This window comes from Plectropomus leopardus, chromosome 10, assembly GCF_026936395.1.
Source record: "Plectropomus leopardus strain MGB_pleo_1.0 chromosome 10, ASM2693639v1, whole genome shotgun sequence".
NCBI lineage: Eukaryota > Metazoa > Chordata > Actinopteri > Perciformes > Serranidae > Plectropomus > Plectropomus leopardus.
The window spans coordinates 13553161-13569343 of record NC_142185.1 but is presented as its reverse complement, the minus strand read 5'-3'; the positions used below and the strand labels follow the sequence as shown (position 1 = coordinate 13569343).

The window sequence follows — 16183 nt, the reverse complement described above, 5'->3', positions numbered from 1 at the left end:
TGTATTCTCTTAACACAGGGCCCAATGTATGGTATGAACCGTATGCCACCTCAGCAGCATATGTATGCCTACCAGCAGCCCACTCATACCCCTCCGTTGCAGACGGCCCCAGCCTGCATTTACCCTCCTCAAGAACAGGTCTTTGGTGCCCCTCTGCGGTTTGAGTCACAGGCCACAAGCCTTCTTTCCCCCTACAGTGAAGAATATTATGGGCAGAGTGTAACCCAACAGACCACTAACCCTTCGCTGCCTGAACCTGGCTACTTCACTAAGCCATCTGTAGTCCCTGTTCAGCCACCAAAGAGCATTGAGGGGAAGCCCATGGACTTTGGGAAGCTCTCTTTCAGCCAGCAGGCACCTGCTGAAGTCCCCAAAGTACCGAGTTTTGGAGCAGGGGCAGTTGCCCAGTCAACGCCTTCAGCTGCTTTTAAGTTCAACTCCAACTTTAAATCCAACGATGGAGACTTCACTTTCTCAGCATCTCAGGCTAAGCACAGTGAAAGTCTGCTTGGCCTTCTCACATCAGACATTCCCACTAAAACAGAAACTGTCCCAGAGAAGCCTCCAGCCCAGGAGCAGCCCCCAAGTCAAACAGGCATCTTCACCTTTGGTAATAAAAATGTTACTGGCTTCTCCTTTCCTGATTCTGCTCAGAGCACAGGCACTGGAAGTCTTTTTGGAAATATGGAGCAGCCATTTAAATTTGGGGATGTTAATCAGCCAGTGTTTCCGGTTGCCACGTCTGTAGCAGAAGAGGAAAGAGCGGCAGAGAGCGACAATGACAGCACTCATGTTGAGGAGGATGAAGACGGTCCTCACTTTGAACCCATCGTACCGCTTCCTGATAAAATAGATGTGAAAACAGGTGAGGAGGAGGAAGAGGAAATGTTTTGCAACAGGGCAAAGCTGTATCGATTTGACACAGACACAAAAGAGTGGAAGGAGCGAGGCATTGGCAATGTTAAAATCCTAAAACACACCAGTAAAGGAAAGGTCCGCCTCTTAATGAGAAGGGAACAGGTCCTTAAAATCTGTGCAAACCACTACATCAATGCCGATATGCTACTGAAACCGAATGCTGGTTCTGACAAATCCTGGGTCTGGAATGCCATTGATTATGCAGATGAGGAGCCTAAACCCGAACAGCTGGCCATCCGCTTCAAAACAGTAGATGAGGCAGCACTTTTCAAAGCTAAGTTTGAGGAAGCTCAGAAAATTGTGCTCAAATCAGCAGAAAAGCCCAATCAACCAGAGAAGAAAGAGGAAAGCATGAAAGATTCTGAATCACTGGCAGCCCAGTTTGCACTTAAAGATGGAGAATGGGAGTGCACTGTGTGCTGTGTAAGGAATAAGCCCACGGATGTGCAGTGTGTCGCTTGTCAAAGCACAAATCCCAATTCCTCAACCAAACCAGACATTCAGGGTGTAGGTGAACCCAAACCCAGTCCCTTTACTTTTAAATTTGGCACTGATTCATCAAAACCCAGCAGTTCTGGCCCTACATTTACTGGATTTGGTGCTTTTGGAGCATCTATACCCTCCTCATTTAAATTTGGCACCAGTACCTCAAAACCTGCTGATACAGTAACCAGTGGGTTTGGTGCTGGGTTTGGTGCTGGCTTTGGGGCCCAATTTGGCACCAGTACCTCAAAACCTGCTGATACAGCAACCAGTGCGTTTGGTTCTGGCTTTGGGGCCCAATTTGGCACCAGCGCCTCAAAACCTGCTGACACAGCAACCAGTGCATTTGGTGCTGGCTTTGGGGCTCAGTTTGGCAAGAAGCAAGAACAGTGGGACTGTGATGTATGCCAGGTAAAAAATGAGGCCTCTGCAGACAGCTGTGTTGCTTGTAAAGGTCTTAAAGCCTCACTTAAAGCAGCTGCAACAGAACAAACAGCACCAGCCGCAGATGCACCCTCTATATCTGCTGTTGACTCTGGGTTCGGTGCCCAGTTTAGCAAGAAACCCGGGCAATGGGACTGTGATGTATGTGAAGTAAGAAATGAAGCCTCCTCTGACAGTTGTGTTGCCTGTAAAACCCCCAACCCTTCTTCTAAATCAACAAAGGGTGCTCCAGTAGCATCAAATCTACTAGCAGTGTCAGGATTTGGGGCTGAAAAAAAGGATGGACAGTGGGACTGCAATACCTGCCTGGTCAGAAATGATGCATCAGATGCTGAATGTGTTTCCTGCCGTTCTCCAAATCCGACTCCCTCTTTGGAAGCCATGTTTGCCAAGAAGGATGGGGAATGGGACTGTGACACTTGTCTTGTGAGAAACAGTGCCACTGCCAATAAGTGTGTGGCCTGTCAGACACCAAATCCCAATGCTAAAAGCACAACCAGCACTGCTCCTTCGGCCTCCTCGTTCAGCTTTACATTTGGAAGCAAAACCTCATCAAGCCAGCCAGCTGGAACTGGATTTACGATGCCTTTTGAAACTGGCAGCACTTTTCAGTTTGGTCAAAACAAAGACAAAGGCTCTGCTGCTTCTTTTAAGTTTGAAGCTCCTCAGTCTGGGTCTAGTACGACTAGTTCTTCAGGCTTCTCCTTTTCAATGCCTATTCCATCTGGTGGCTTCAAGTTTGGCATTCAGGACACCCCAAAAGAAACTCCCTCAACTGATAGCCAAACACCTCCATCAGGGTCAGCCTCCAGTTTTCTGAAAAGCATAGCGGACAAACACAAGGAGAAAGAAAATGTGTCTACACTCTTAGTGGGGCAAACAGAGCAAGAGCAGAATCCATTAATTGCTGGAAAAGCCAGTACGTTCAGCTTTGCAGACTTGGCAAAGTCCACTGGGGGAGACTTCCAGTTCGGCCAGAATGACCCAGATTTCAAAGGGTTCTCTCGGGCTGGTGAGCAGGTATTCTCAACCCCCACCAAGACAGACGCTGCAAATGAGCCTGATGATGATGACATGTATAAAACAGAGGAAAATGACGATATCCAGTTTGAACCAGTGGTCCAGATGCCTGACAAGGTGGACCTGGTGACGGGGGAGGAGGATGAACAGGTTCTTTATTCTCAGCGTGTCAAGCTGTTCAGATTTGACTTGGACACTAGTCAGTGGAAAGAGCGTGGTGTAGGAGTCCTTAAATTCCTGAAAAACAGCACTAATGGCAGGCTAAGGGTACTGATGAGAAGAGAGCAAGTTCTGAAGGTGTGTGCCAACCACTGGATCACCACCACCATGAATCTAAAGCCTCTGGCAGGCTCAGACAAAGCTTGGATGTGGATGGCCAATGACTTCTCTGACGGAGATGCGAAACTTGAACAGTTGGCTGCCAAGTTCAAGACCCCAGAGCTTGCTGAGGAGTTTAAGGAGAAGTTTGAAGAGTGTCAGAGACTTCTCTTGGACATCCCCCTACAAACCCCCCACAAGCTTGTCGATTCGGGCAGAACAGCACGCCTCATTCAGAAAGCAGAGGAAATGAAGTCTGGTTTGAAAGACCTGAAATCCTTCTTGACAGACGAGAAAACAAAGATCAAAGATGACGACAGCCAAGCAGACATTACAACATCCAGCAATGTTTCGAACCTTGTAATCAAGCCTCAGGGTGAAACCACCGGCCCCACCTTGGAATGGGATAACTACGACCTGAGAGAAGAGGCTTTAGATGATACTGCCACCTCATCAGTCTATGCCTCTCCTATGGCCAGCAGCCCCCTCAGAAAGAACCTTTTCCGCTTTGGGGAATCCACCGGTGGATTCAGCTTCAGCTTCCAGCCTGGCATCAGCCCCTCCAAGTCTCCTGCTAAGCTTAACCAGAGCAGAGCCTCAGTGGGTACTGATGACGAGCAGGATGTAACCCAGGATGAGGAGAGGGACTGCCAGTACTTTGAACCTGTGGTCCCCTTGCCTGATCTGGTGGAGGTTTCTACAGGAGAGGAGAATGAACAGGTGGTCTTCAGTCACAGGGCCAAACTGTATCGCTACGATAAAGAACTGGCTCAGTGGAAGGAAAGGGGTATTGGGGACCTCAAGATCTTGCAGAATTATGAAAACAAACGAGTGAGGCTGATTATGAGGCGAGACCAGGTACTTAAGATCTGTGCCAACCACAGGATCACAGCAGCCACAAAGCTGGAGCCTATGAAGGGCGCAGAGAAGGCCTGGGTCTGGAGTGCTTTGGACTTTTCTGAATCAATAGAGGGTAACATTGAGCAGTTAGCTGTGAGATTCAAGCTGCAGGAAACTGCAAATACATTTAAACAGGTATTCGAGGAGGCCAAGGCTGCTCAAGAAAAAGAGGAACTCATGACTCCAGTGACATCCAGGGTTGCCACACCTAAAGACAGTGGGCCTGCAGCATCTGCACAACCTGTTACACCTGTGTGCGGCAAGGCAGCCATTGCTGTTTTGGAAGAGACCACAAAGGAACGTACAGAGCTTCCCCCTGAAAGCAAGCCATCTGCAGCTGGGTCTTCAAGTCCAGTCAACCCCTCAAAGACTGTGGTGTCACCCCCTAAGTTTGTCTTTGGTACTCAGAGCCTTCAGAAGTTTTTTGGCTCTCCTAAATTTCACTCTGAGGCTGAGGAATCAGCATCCAGTTTGAAAGCCAAAGACTGTGGACTTCCCACCAAGGCTTCACCTGCAGCACCTGCATTCAAAATCCCAGAAAAAGGTAAAAAAAAAAAAAAATCTTAATATATGTGCAATATTTGTCTGATTTGTCTGATTTTTGAATGAATATCATGACTGTTTTTGTTAATTTGAGTTTTACTTCATTGTCTTGTTTTCATTTGCATCTCATTGCTCCATCACCTTCTTATATTAGTTGACCCAGCCAAGACTCTTCCCAAAATTTTCTATGACAGAAATTAGATTCCCAATATCCTCCCCATGTAGCCACTTTATATACATTGTTTTTTTTATGTTTTTCACTATGTTAAGATGTTCTGTACCTTTAGTAAAACTGTGTTTACTAAATTATCTACAGGAAGTTTTAGTGAACACGCTGAACACAATGCATTCTACACATTAATATACACAATTTCATTTGAACACTTTAGGCCATGTTTTATGATCATGATACCGGCCTCACAATTAGTTTCTCTTCGCCCAACAACCCATCATCCTTTAGGGCTGGATTTTAGGCTTTTCAAAGATAACCCAATGGCTTTTTGGACCAGCACATCAACCACCCAATTTGAACCCCCAGGTACTCTAATCACTGCAGTGTGTGTTAACACCTCTCAGCTGTCACCTGGCTGGCCCCTATCACTAGGGCTGAACGATTAACCGAATTCAATATTGCTAAGTAACAGAACACAATTTTCTAATCACAAAAGCTGCCCTATATTCCATGTGACATTTATGAATGAGAGTAGATCAAGAAAAGGGCTTGTAAAATGCCATGTGCAAGCTTTGATGCTTGCAGTACTACTGTGTGAAAATGGCCAGGGTCAGGTTCATGTGCAATTTAAATATTGTAAGAATAGCATGGCTCCTTTGGGGAACAGCTCAGTGCTTAGTTTCTACCTAGAGTCAGGGGAGCTATTGAGTGTGTGGTTGACCACCAGATAGTAGACAGACCGTATACAGATCAGAGAGAGAGTTGGCTTTAAACTTGTCATGTGGTAGAAAATGTACAGTGTAGTTTTCAGTTTGTCAGTGAGTTAATGCTGCAGCTCATCAAGACCATGTTAAAATCCTTTGCTTTACTTCCCACCACTGGGTGAAGGTGAGGGGAGTAACCCCCAAAGTGAGCATCAACGGTCTGGAAGCTGAAGCAGGAATTGTGAAACATGTTAGCAATGAGGCTTTGACTTTTCTAAATATTTAAGAGTGTTCGAGCCACAGTGAGTGCACCCTTAAGTTTGTGAGATTAGTTACAATACGGTGACCGCAACAGAAAAATTGAGATTTCTTTTCAATAACAATAATACAGTTAAGGAGGAAGATAGAGGAAGATAAGAATTTTTTAAATTAAAAAAGTCCCATACTAAATCATAATTACAATATTGGTCTAAAAAAACAAAGCACTTTGATGATTTTTCCTTATCGTTCAGCCCTATTTATCACTAGACAAAAATAACCTGGATGCACGGAGTGGTAAAAACATTTGACGCTAATGTGTTGCATGTCCAGTGTGTGGAGGTGCAGTTTTTATTGACAAGAAATACTCAACGTTGTCACAAGATTCAACACAGGAGGGAGTATATCCACTCATTCTGGGTCAGGGTGTAAATGGTGTTTAGTGGAGTTAACTAATTCATAGAAGTCAGTTCAAACTTATGGCTAAAGTTAACTCTTTATTCCCTGAGGCCCTGTTAGCCATTTTTATGGCAGTGTAGTAATTTCATTTATCTTTTCATTAAATTTGTCCTTATGAAATTCTCATTTTGATATTGTGGTTCACAGTTCCCATGCCTAAATATGTATATATATATATTTTTAACTTACCAAAACCTGTTAAATTGAGCTCCTAAATACTGTGTTTCCCATACATTGATTTATTTGTGATGTCCCGTCATAATATCAGCATTGACCACTATGTATTGATTTTCTGTTGTTCTTTTCCCACTTTTTTAAAAAAAAAAAAATTTATTTCATTGTTGAGCTGCGTGGTACATGTATCACATTGATTTGCTCATCCTCCCTTGGTTTTCGGTGGTGTCTTAGGCCACAAATGAGACAAGAATTAGTTGGCTAGTGCACCCAGCGATCCCTCTGTCTCATGGCTTCAGTGGGAGAAAATCAGGATGCAACTCTAGAGATGGACCTTCAGTTAACAGCTGTACCAACTAAAATTTAGCCAGCACAAACCCTGCCGACGGAAGTCACAACGGACAGGTCACTAGATCTAACTTGTGCAGTGGCAGCAACACAAAGTTTGCTGATCTGTCAGCAATTTGACATCAGTGCTCCAGGCTAGGGTTTGTGCTGGCTGAATTTTAGTTGCGACAGTTGTTAACTGAAGGTCTGTTTTCCATCCCTGGTCAGTTATGGGAAACACTGAAGTAGTAGTTTGTGTTTTGTTCATCTAAAAAAAAAAAAAGAATGTATTTCTCCCACCTGCCAAAGAAAAAATGTCCAGTTATGTTTCGTTAGACTTTCCCTCATCTGAGTCTTGAAGAAACGATGAAGGACAATCAGAAGGCCTCATACTTTGTTGTAGCTGTGCTTAAAGGTTTGATATATGTATATATATGTGTGTGTATATATATATATATATATATATATATATATATATATATATATATATATATATATATATATATATATATATATATATATATATATATATATATATATATATATATATGCAATATCTGCAAATGTAGGTATTAGGTACATATATATACAGGTAGTGTAATAGCAGATGTAACATTGGGTAAATGTTAATAGGCAGTTTGCATTTCATTAGTAAATGTTCAGAATCAGACTGGAGTTTTGTATAGCAACAGGAGTCACATTAAAAGTTGTCTTTTGAAAGGTGAGCTGAGAAGATTCCTCTGAGAGCGTTCCCTCCGAGAGGAATGCACTGTGATGGCCCACAACGTCACACTTGCCATTTTTAGTGCAGGATGTGTAGCAACAGCATGAAATGCAATTCCCTGTCTGGTCTGGCTTCTACCAGTGATGCAGCAAAGGCTAATGAGAGTTAAAGCTCAGGTGCTATTTAATGCTACGGTGCCATGTGTGCTACAGCAAGTCTGTCAAATCAAATATTAAAAAAACACAGACCAGTGCATACAGAAATGTTCCCTTAATACAACTTATCTCACAAAATCAAACGCATGCTATACATTTTTGCTGTGCATGACTTTTTTTGTGTGGAACTAACACGTGGTTATAAAGCAGCTCAATTTCTCTGTTCTTCTGAGCCTCTCCAGGCCAATTATTTATTTTCCTACTTCTCTCGTATCTGCCTGTTACAGGGACGTCTCAGGCAGAAGGAGGCAGCGCAGGGTCAGAAGAGGACTACGAGGTGGAGATTTTATATGTCAGGGAACCCACTGCTGAACAGGCAGCTTTAGCCAGGAAACTCCTGCTGCCTCTCACCTTCTTCTGCTATCAGAATGAGCCAGGCTACACCAGTGACGATGAATCTGATGGTGAGAGCAAATTTTAACTAACGGTAGTATAAAAATGTGTGTTGTTAAAGTGAACATGTTAACTACAATGAATCACATGACTCGTTAAATACTATTTTTTTTATTAATTTATCAAATTTTCTTTTTGCTATACTTCCACACATAGTATTGTCATTTCTTTATTACGTTAGCATCATCATCAAAGTCATTTCATTAAACTAAAGCATAACCACACACAGCTAGAAAGCACTGTAATGCCTTAAAGTGCACATGATGATAATAATTTGATAATTACTGCATTTATACACTCCATATAACATCCTTAAATTTGAATATATGATCAGTTAGAGTAAATAGAGGAGCGGTAACAGTGACAGAAAGCAACATAATGTCAAGGATATTTCCTCATTTTGCATGTGGAGTTTGTTGCTTATGTCTCATTATGACTTAAATTCTTGCTTACTGGCATTGTCTAAGGAATGTGGAAGTGAGGTTGCATCAACATCTACCTTGAAAGCAAAATGTAAGTGAAATGTGTGTTGAATTTCTTCTGAATTTTCAGATGAGGATTTTGAGTCGGCTGTAAAAGCCTTGAATGGGAAGCTTTACCCTGATCCTCCCAAGAAAAAGGCTGCAGCATGTGGTGATGGTATGTATGCCATATCTTGTCACACACTCTATTTTATCCTATCACTTGCCCCCAGTTTTGTCATTTGTCAACTATCATATCGGTTTAGTTCGCTTCACAGACAATTTAAGGTTGCAGAGACATGCCCCAACCAGTGCCTCAGAATTTCATTGCCTATTATTGGCAGTAATCTGTCAAAATGAGTGGCAAGTCCATTCTATGGACATCATATCTGCGTTCTTGTAGGGCATGCAGCTTTCCAGAGAAATGTGTATATGGCCACCTCCTGAGGCAGAAAAGAAAAATATTCTTTGTAAGCCAAAAAAAAAAAACGTGTGTATGGCCCTGCAGATTTGTCATTCCTATTGGTACAATAAAGCAAAGGAAATTATGCTGAGTACAGGTGTTAAATGTCACAAGTGGATCCAGCTGTATTTTATTGGTTGGATGAGCAGAACCTATCAACAGATGTGATCCTCATACTAGAGTCTGTGTTCCAGGTTGGACATAAGGAACATATACAGTATATCAGCATAGTTATTATTAAAAAAAATACTACTACTTTTCACCTGCAAGCAGCATGTGCAGTGCAGAGGGATGCCCCTCTTAATGAGGCTGAAAAAGAACAGCTTTGGTCAAAACTAGGACAGATACTATGGGTTGCAAAGCAGACAAATGTTTGATGCAAGCAGCTTAGCATCAAATATAAAAAATGCTACAGTTCATCTATTCATTAGGCAATTAGTCATTAGTCATTAGGAAGCTTAAATCTGAAAAGTGCCCCTCAAGTTTCAGCATTTGGGAAACCATGATGCTGTGAACGTGATTGTTTTCAGTGATGCTTCCTTTGGAAATCTATCTGATGGAGGTACACACCTCATCAAAAATAATGTTCACCTGGCTTGCCAGGCACTCGCTGCTCCTAAACTTCTGTATGTACTGCATTCAGAGTCAGACTGCCAGGTGGTGTGGGAGAAGAAGCCGACACCAGAAGAGGAGGAGAAGGCCAAAAGCCTCCAGCTTCCACCCACCTTCTTCTGCGGCCTGAGCACCACAGACAGCGACCTGGACCAGGACAAGCCTGAAGACTTTGAGACTGAGGTCTACAAGGCACGGCGAGACCTGGTAAAAGACACACCACTTGGAAAGCACCCTGGAGTTACACAGATTATCATGCAGATCAAGTTATCATGCAAGCAAGCTGTATCTAAATACCATAGATTACCCAGTGCATACATGTGGTCAGCTGACAAGTCTTAATTCAAAAACACAAAAACTGTTTTTATTCCTATCAGTGTGACGAACAGGTCACACACCTCTGTGTGTCATTTAGTAACGCACAGAGGTCATTTTAGCTGTATCTGTTCATAGTGATGTACAAGTAAGCAAATATGCATTTTAAGAGTTTGCATGAGCAAAAGTAAGTGGGTAGGAGGGGAAAAGTCAATTTATTCATTGTTTGAACACTTCAGAGTGCTTTGTTGTATCATAATATGGTCACGAAACAGAAAACAATGTCATTAATTTTATTCAACACCTGGATAACACAGTTAGAGAAAGAGAATCAGTATTATTGTAGTTTAATTGCTAAATTGTTTCAGGGTGCCCAGTTAAACCAAGCTGAAAAAGCATCCAGCGGCCCTGCTGTAGCCCCAGAACAGACATCTGGCACGTCATCCAGCAGCACAGAAGCTGCAGGCAGCACATCTGCAGTGGAGGAGCAGACCTCAGACCAGCCAACAGAGACTCAGAGTGAAGCTCCCAGCAACAGCACAGACGCTGCAAGCAGCTCTACTACAGCCGAGGAGCAGACCTCAGACCAGCCAACGGATACTCAGAGTGAAGCTCCCAGCAGCAGCTCTCCCATTGACCTGTCAACTAAGAAGAGCCCAGAGCCAGAGTCCAACACTGCAACTGCAGCTGCAACATTTACTGCTATAACAGCCAGTCAAGGTAAAGACCACTTGCTGCTCATTACTTCAGATTTGAGACCACTCACCTTTAACAGTCCACCTGTTGTGTATGGGTCAGTACTGATTCAATGAAAAACGGCTCTCTCTCAACAACCATCCTCATGAAAGAAATTACTGAAATGTTTGCTTCTTAGATACATACAGTATATTTCTATGATTGTTTGATTGATTGATTTTCTGGTGTCTTGTCTGAATGTTGCACTGTAGCCTGGAATAATGTGGAAATGCAGCACTGAGAGGTTTAGGATGGAGACTGACACATAATATTGCTTCTTTGATACCTTAAAGGAACTCCCCATCCCCAAATGATCGTTTGTATATCAGTTACTCACACTGTGTTATGTTGAATTTTGTGAGGAAAACTTTGTTTTTCTTGCCTCCACCGTGAACAAAATTGGGAATATTTTTTATTTATTGAAACCATAAGGCGTCTGCGTTCACAAACAGCCAAATTACATCAAAATATCTGTTTACAAATTCTCACGCAATTTTTACAGTTTAATACAGTTTGCATTAAATCAAACCAGTTTAAGCTCTTGCACCTTGTGGTTGGGGCGGTGGGGTGGGGTCAGTCGGTCAGAGGGCAGCAACGGGGGGCTTGGTTGGTGACAAAAACCCACGCGCTGTGAACCGATTAACCAATAGCAAAATTACACTGCAATAGCCAGGTTTCAACAGTTTAAAGGCTGTGACTATGCATATTTATACACGCTATGTAGAATTTAACTAGATTGTACTTCAATGTCAAGATGAGGACCTGAATCAATCAACAACACTGCTAAATTTTCCATATATATTGTGTTTCAACTGAAAAAAACACCCTAAAGAGGTCTGGTGGTTTATTTACACTTTAGATAAGATTTTGAATGTTTTTTTTATGTATTATTGGATGGATTTTTAATTCAATTTCACATTTTTGTACTTATATGTAAACAATCAGAGTACTACTTTCACCTCTTTGACATCTTCAACGTCAGGTTAGATTTATTGCAGAGCTTTTGCCTGATAGCTTTCTTTAGAGTTCATCTTTTGTCCAACACACTGTGGGTTAGAATCCTGCATACAATATGAAAGGTATAAGAAAAAAAGGCATTCAATACAGCTTCTCATGATGGCTTTTCCCTCCCACCACAGACTCCTCCAGCTTTGGCTTCAACTCATTTGGAGGCTTCTCTTTTGCTGATTTGGCACAAAACACAGATTCATTTGCATTTGGAACTCAAGGTTGGCCTACATTTACCTTTACATTTTCTTAAGATGGTCTTTCTTTTTGACAACATGCTGTTAATAATACATCACCACCACATATTTATTGGTTCTCTTTCATGAAGACTCCAACTTCTCGTGGGCAAATGCTGGAGCGACGGTATTTGGGACTGCAGCGACCTCTGCGTCCAAACACAATGGTGATGAGGATGGCAGTGATGAAGAGGACCCTGCTAATAATGTGGACATTCACTTTGAGCCAATTGTGTCACTACCAGAGGTATCTAAAAATGCTCAACTCCAACATTTATCTTTTTTTTTTCAGACAGTAAATTAAAGTTTGGTGAATGAGGTTCAGAACCACACCTCATCTTTGCATCTTTGCGTAATTGTGTTTTCCCTCAGGTGGAGACAAAGTCTGGAGAGGAGGATGAGGAAATCCTGTTCAAGGAGCGCGCCAAGCTGTACCGATGGGACCGGGACATCAGCCAGTGGAAGGAGCGTGGCATCGGTGACCTGAAGATCCTCTTCCACCCAGCCAAACATTTCTACAGAATCCTGATGAGAAGAGAGCAGGTCCTGAGGGTTTGTGCCAACCACACAATCACGCAGTCGATGGAGCTCAAACCCATGAACGCCTCCGCTAACGCACTGCTGTGGACTGCCACTGACTACTCAGGTACACATGTAGTGTCGTCTGTGCTGCACCTATCTGTATGTAGTTTTGTCTGTTAACCCTTTGAAACCCTGATTGAAATCAGTTTTCTTGTGATGCGTTCGGATATCTGGGGACATGGGGAAAAAGACAGTGGCCAACTTGTCAATGAATGTCCCACAAATTGCAAGAAATTTTACCTAAAAAATAGATTTTGAAAAGAGGTTATGATTATTATAAAAGATATAGGGAGAAATATCCAGAAAACTACATTAATCATTAGAATAATTTTGTATTTAGAATTGTTACATCATATATATATATATATATATATATAATAAATTATATCAAATAAATACTTTTTTTGCTTATTTTCAGATCATTTTCTTGATTGTTCTTTAACTTTCTTAGTACATTTTTCATAATTTTTGGGACATGTCTTGTTAATTGCCTTCCCCCTAAACCAAACCCATTTTCTAAAGTTTCAAAAAGTTAATAGCTTTTGTAAAATCATCCTGCGACTAAACATTTTTACAATTGTACATTTATAATTTGCACTTCGATTATCTCTTAGTCTAATTTTCTTTTGCAGGATCCTGACGAAAAGCAGATTTTGCTCAGCTGTTGATTCAACAGATGAATTTTAAAGGCACACATTAGCCAAGTATTACTTAACTGATCATCTTTCCCTGTTTTTCAAGACGGCGATGGTGTAGTGGAGCAGCTGGCGGCCAAATTCAAAACCCCTGAAATAGCCGAATCCTTTAAGAAGACCTTCTGTGAGTGTCAGAGCCGCACAGGCCAATCTGAAGGAGACACCTCAAGTGTCTTGTCACCACAAATGTCCAGAGTTCAAGAGCACTCCAGGGACACAAACCCCCAGGTGTACCTCAAAGTGGCAGGCGACGGAGAACCACTGGGCACTATCACCATCGAGCTTTTCTCTCATATTGTCCCTAAGACAGCGGAGAACTTCAGGGCTCTCTGCACCAGCGAGAAAGGCTTTGGACTTCGGGACTCAATCTTCCACAGAGTTATACCGGACTTCATGTGTCAGGTGAGATTATTAAGATGGCAGATGCAATACTGCAGTTTCACACGTAACAGTTTCGCAAGACTACGTGCTAATTGTACCACTCATATGTTTGTGCCTACAGTGCTTAATATACACATATCAAAAACAAACTACAGCACCAATTTGGAATTTTTAATACAAGTGGGATTTGGCACTGCCCATGTGAGCAGTGCTGCTTAGGTACAACTTAGCGAAGGAATATCAAGAGAATCTGAGTCTCACCGATTTTTATACGTTTCTCAGCAAAAATAGTAAAAATGGTCTTTTGATATTCATATTACCGTTATACCGCCTTTCAACTACAATTTCAATGTCTTCATCTTTCTTCATCTTCACAAACATGAAGAAATATAAATGTAAACATTGCATTTCAGAATTGTACTTTTGGGCTAAGACCCTTATGTGCTTTTTAAGTGATCAGTAAAACCTTAAAATCAATTTTTAAAACTGTCAGAGCCAGTGAAGGGAAGCGACAACAGGAGTGATGTGATGTCATCTGTTAAAAAAAGTAAGAAACCAAGCTGTTGTGGGCCAGTTGGAGGTGGGAGAGTGATTTTTGGGTGATACCTGAGAGTAGAGAGTTACAGTAGTCCAGTCAAGACAAGATCAGAGAATGAATGACTATTTCCAGATCAGCAGGTGGCAGAATGGAATTGATTTTGGAAATGGATCATATATATGGATGAAACAGGACTTGGACGACTTTCTTGATGTGTTGATTGAAGGTGAGATCAGAATGAAAAAAACTCCCAAATTTCTCACTGTGTTTGTGATATTTGAAGACAGTGACCAGGGGAACTTTCAGTCTGATTGATGTGTAATTTGGGATAGTCGAATAAAATTATTTCTGATTTTGAGTTATTTAGTTGTTAAAAATTTTGGGCCATCCAACATTAAAAATATTTGAGGAAGTTGAAAACAGCAGCTAGGCTTTTTTGGTCTCAAGCTAACATTACTGCGAGGCAGCAGTATTACTCTTATCAATGATTTTGTCGTATTTATTTTTAAATCCAAAATGCTTCCTAACAGAATTTCTCGGTGATTCGGTGTCATAATAATTGGGTGAGCACGGCTCACTATTTGATTTTACGTTTGTGTATCTCACATAGGGAAGATTGTATCTTTCCAGTAGCAGACCTCACTGTGGCATTGCTAACAAATCCTTGTTGGTCTTTTAGGGCGGTGACATCACCAAAAGTGATGGCACAGGAGGAAAGTCCATCTATGGCAGCAAGTTTGAGGACGAGAACTTCGATGTGCGGCACACGGGCCCAGGCATTCTGTCAATGGCCAATCGCGGGCGAGACACCAACAACTCACAATTCTTCATCACCCTGAAGAAAGCTGAACACCTGGACTTCAAACACGTGGCTTTCGGCTGGGTTCGGGATGGCATGGACGTGGTGCAACAGATGGGAGCGCTTGGCACAAAGGGAGGTACCCCCGCAAAGAAGCTGGTCATCACAGACTGTGGACAGCTGTAGCTTTTTAAATGTCAACATTCACAGCATGGTTTAAGCTGTGGAGTTGAGGTCAAAAAAGACTCTGGATAATGATGTGTTCCCTCCTGCTAAAACTGAATCCATAGTCATTAGGCATCTGAGAATTAAACACTGATCACAGGGCTTCTGGTCACGACCCTTTATCAGAGAAATTCGCTCCAGTAGCCTGGACTTAGAAATTATTTTGCTATCGTTTGACATAATCACAGTTGGGAAACACGGTGTGGTATGTGGGTGGAGCAAAACTGGTATATTTTTGCTCTGTTGCACTTGCATCTTCATCATCGTCTGTCAATAAATTCCCATTTGTTTATTTTATGTGTATAATTGTACATGGACACTTTTTTAATGTCTGTTTTTGTTGTTTTGTCTTGCATGTGCTCAATTTGAATGTGCTGGTCCTCTTTATAGGCTCCACTCGGGTATTTTTTTCCCTTTTTGACTAAGTCTTAACTATAATTGAAAGGTGAGGTTGTTCTTTGAAAGCACCTGTTGGTTTGTAACCGTTTCCTTGCCTTCTTTCCAAACGCGGCCTCTGTGTATATTTTCCTGTTGGGCTTCCCCAGTGATTTTTCTTTTGTGTAAGTGGATTTCATAATGTGCAGATAATTGGACTTCACACTTGCCCACATAAACTTGAGTCATCTCACTGTGTTGCCCAGTGGACAGGAGGTGGCTAGATGATGATAACATCACATCTGGTTTGGATTTTGCAAAGGCGTTCCATTATGGTTTGAGATAATCACAAAGTTGAAATGGTGCTTGTACCAAAATAATACGCTAATAAAGGAGAAATAAAATGCTTTACAAGTAATAGGTGACTGTTTGAGCATTTTTTTTTTTTAAGTTTGATTTTTGTCCTTAACTAATACATCCAACAATAATGGAAACAAATCCAAACAGGCTGCATACTCACCAAACATGCACAGTAACAGTTTATATTGGTGATTTTACAGACTGTTACAAGTTACAAACTTGTAATCGCTCCTCACCGGCTGTTGTCTCTGTATGGGTATGATCTGTGAACCACTCAACCATAGTCATTTTTGCTCCTTAAATAATTTAATTTGAAGTCATTTTTATTACTGATTGCAGTATTTGT

General features: G+C 41.9%; 1 protein-coding gene across 2 annotated transcripts in view; it reads left to right on the top strand.

Annotated features, from left to right (window-relative positions):
• The window catches only part of ranbp2 (RAN binding protein 2), a 30832-nt gene extending 14937 nt beyond the window's left edge, over positions 1-15895 (top strand). Inside the window, exons 20-30 of one of the 2 annotated variants that reach the window (XM_042494554.2) lie at positions 19-4627; positions 5087-5164; positions 7887-8063; positions 8605-8691; positions 9620-9795; positions 10272-10623; positions 11778-11867; positions 11975-12129; positions 12255-12528; positions 13206-13561; positions 14758-15895. In XM_042494554.2, coding sequence (XP_042350488.2) covers positions 19-4627; positions 5087-5164; positions 7887-8063; positions 8605-8691; positions 9620-9795; positions 10272-10623; positions 11778-11867; positions 11975-12129; positions 12255-12528; positions 13206-13561; positions 14758-15063 — 6660 coding nt within the window. In that variant the 3' untranslated portion in view covers positions 15064-15895. The remainder of the gene's footprint in view (positions 1-18; positions 4628-5086; positions 5165-7886; positions 8064-8604; positions 8692-9619; positions 9796-10271; positions 10624-11777; positions 11868-11974; positions 12130-12254; positions 12529-13205; positions 13562-14757) is intronic. The other variant, XM_088083082.1, reaches the window with a different exon arrangement.
• Positions 15896-16183: the final 288 nt, after the last annotated feature.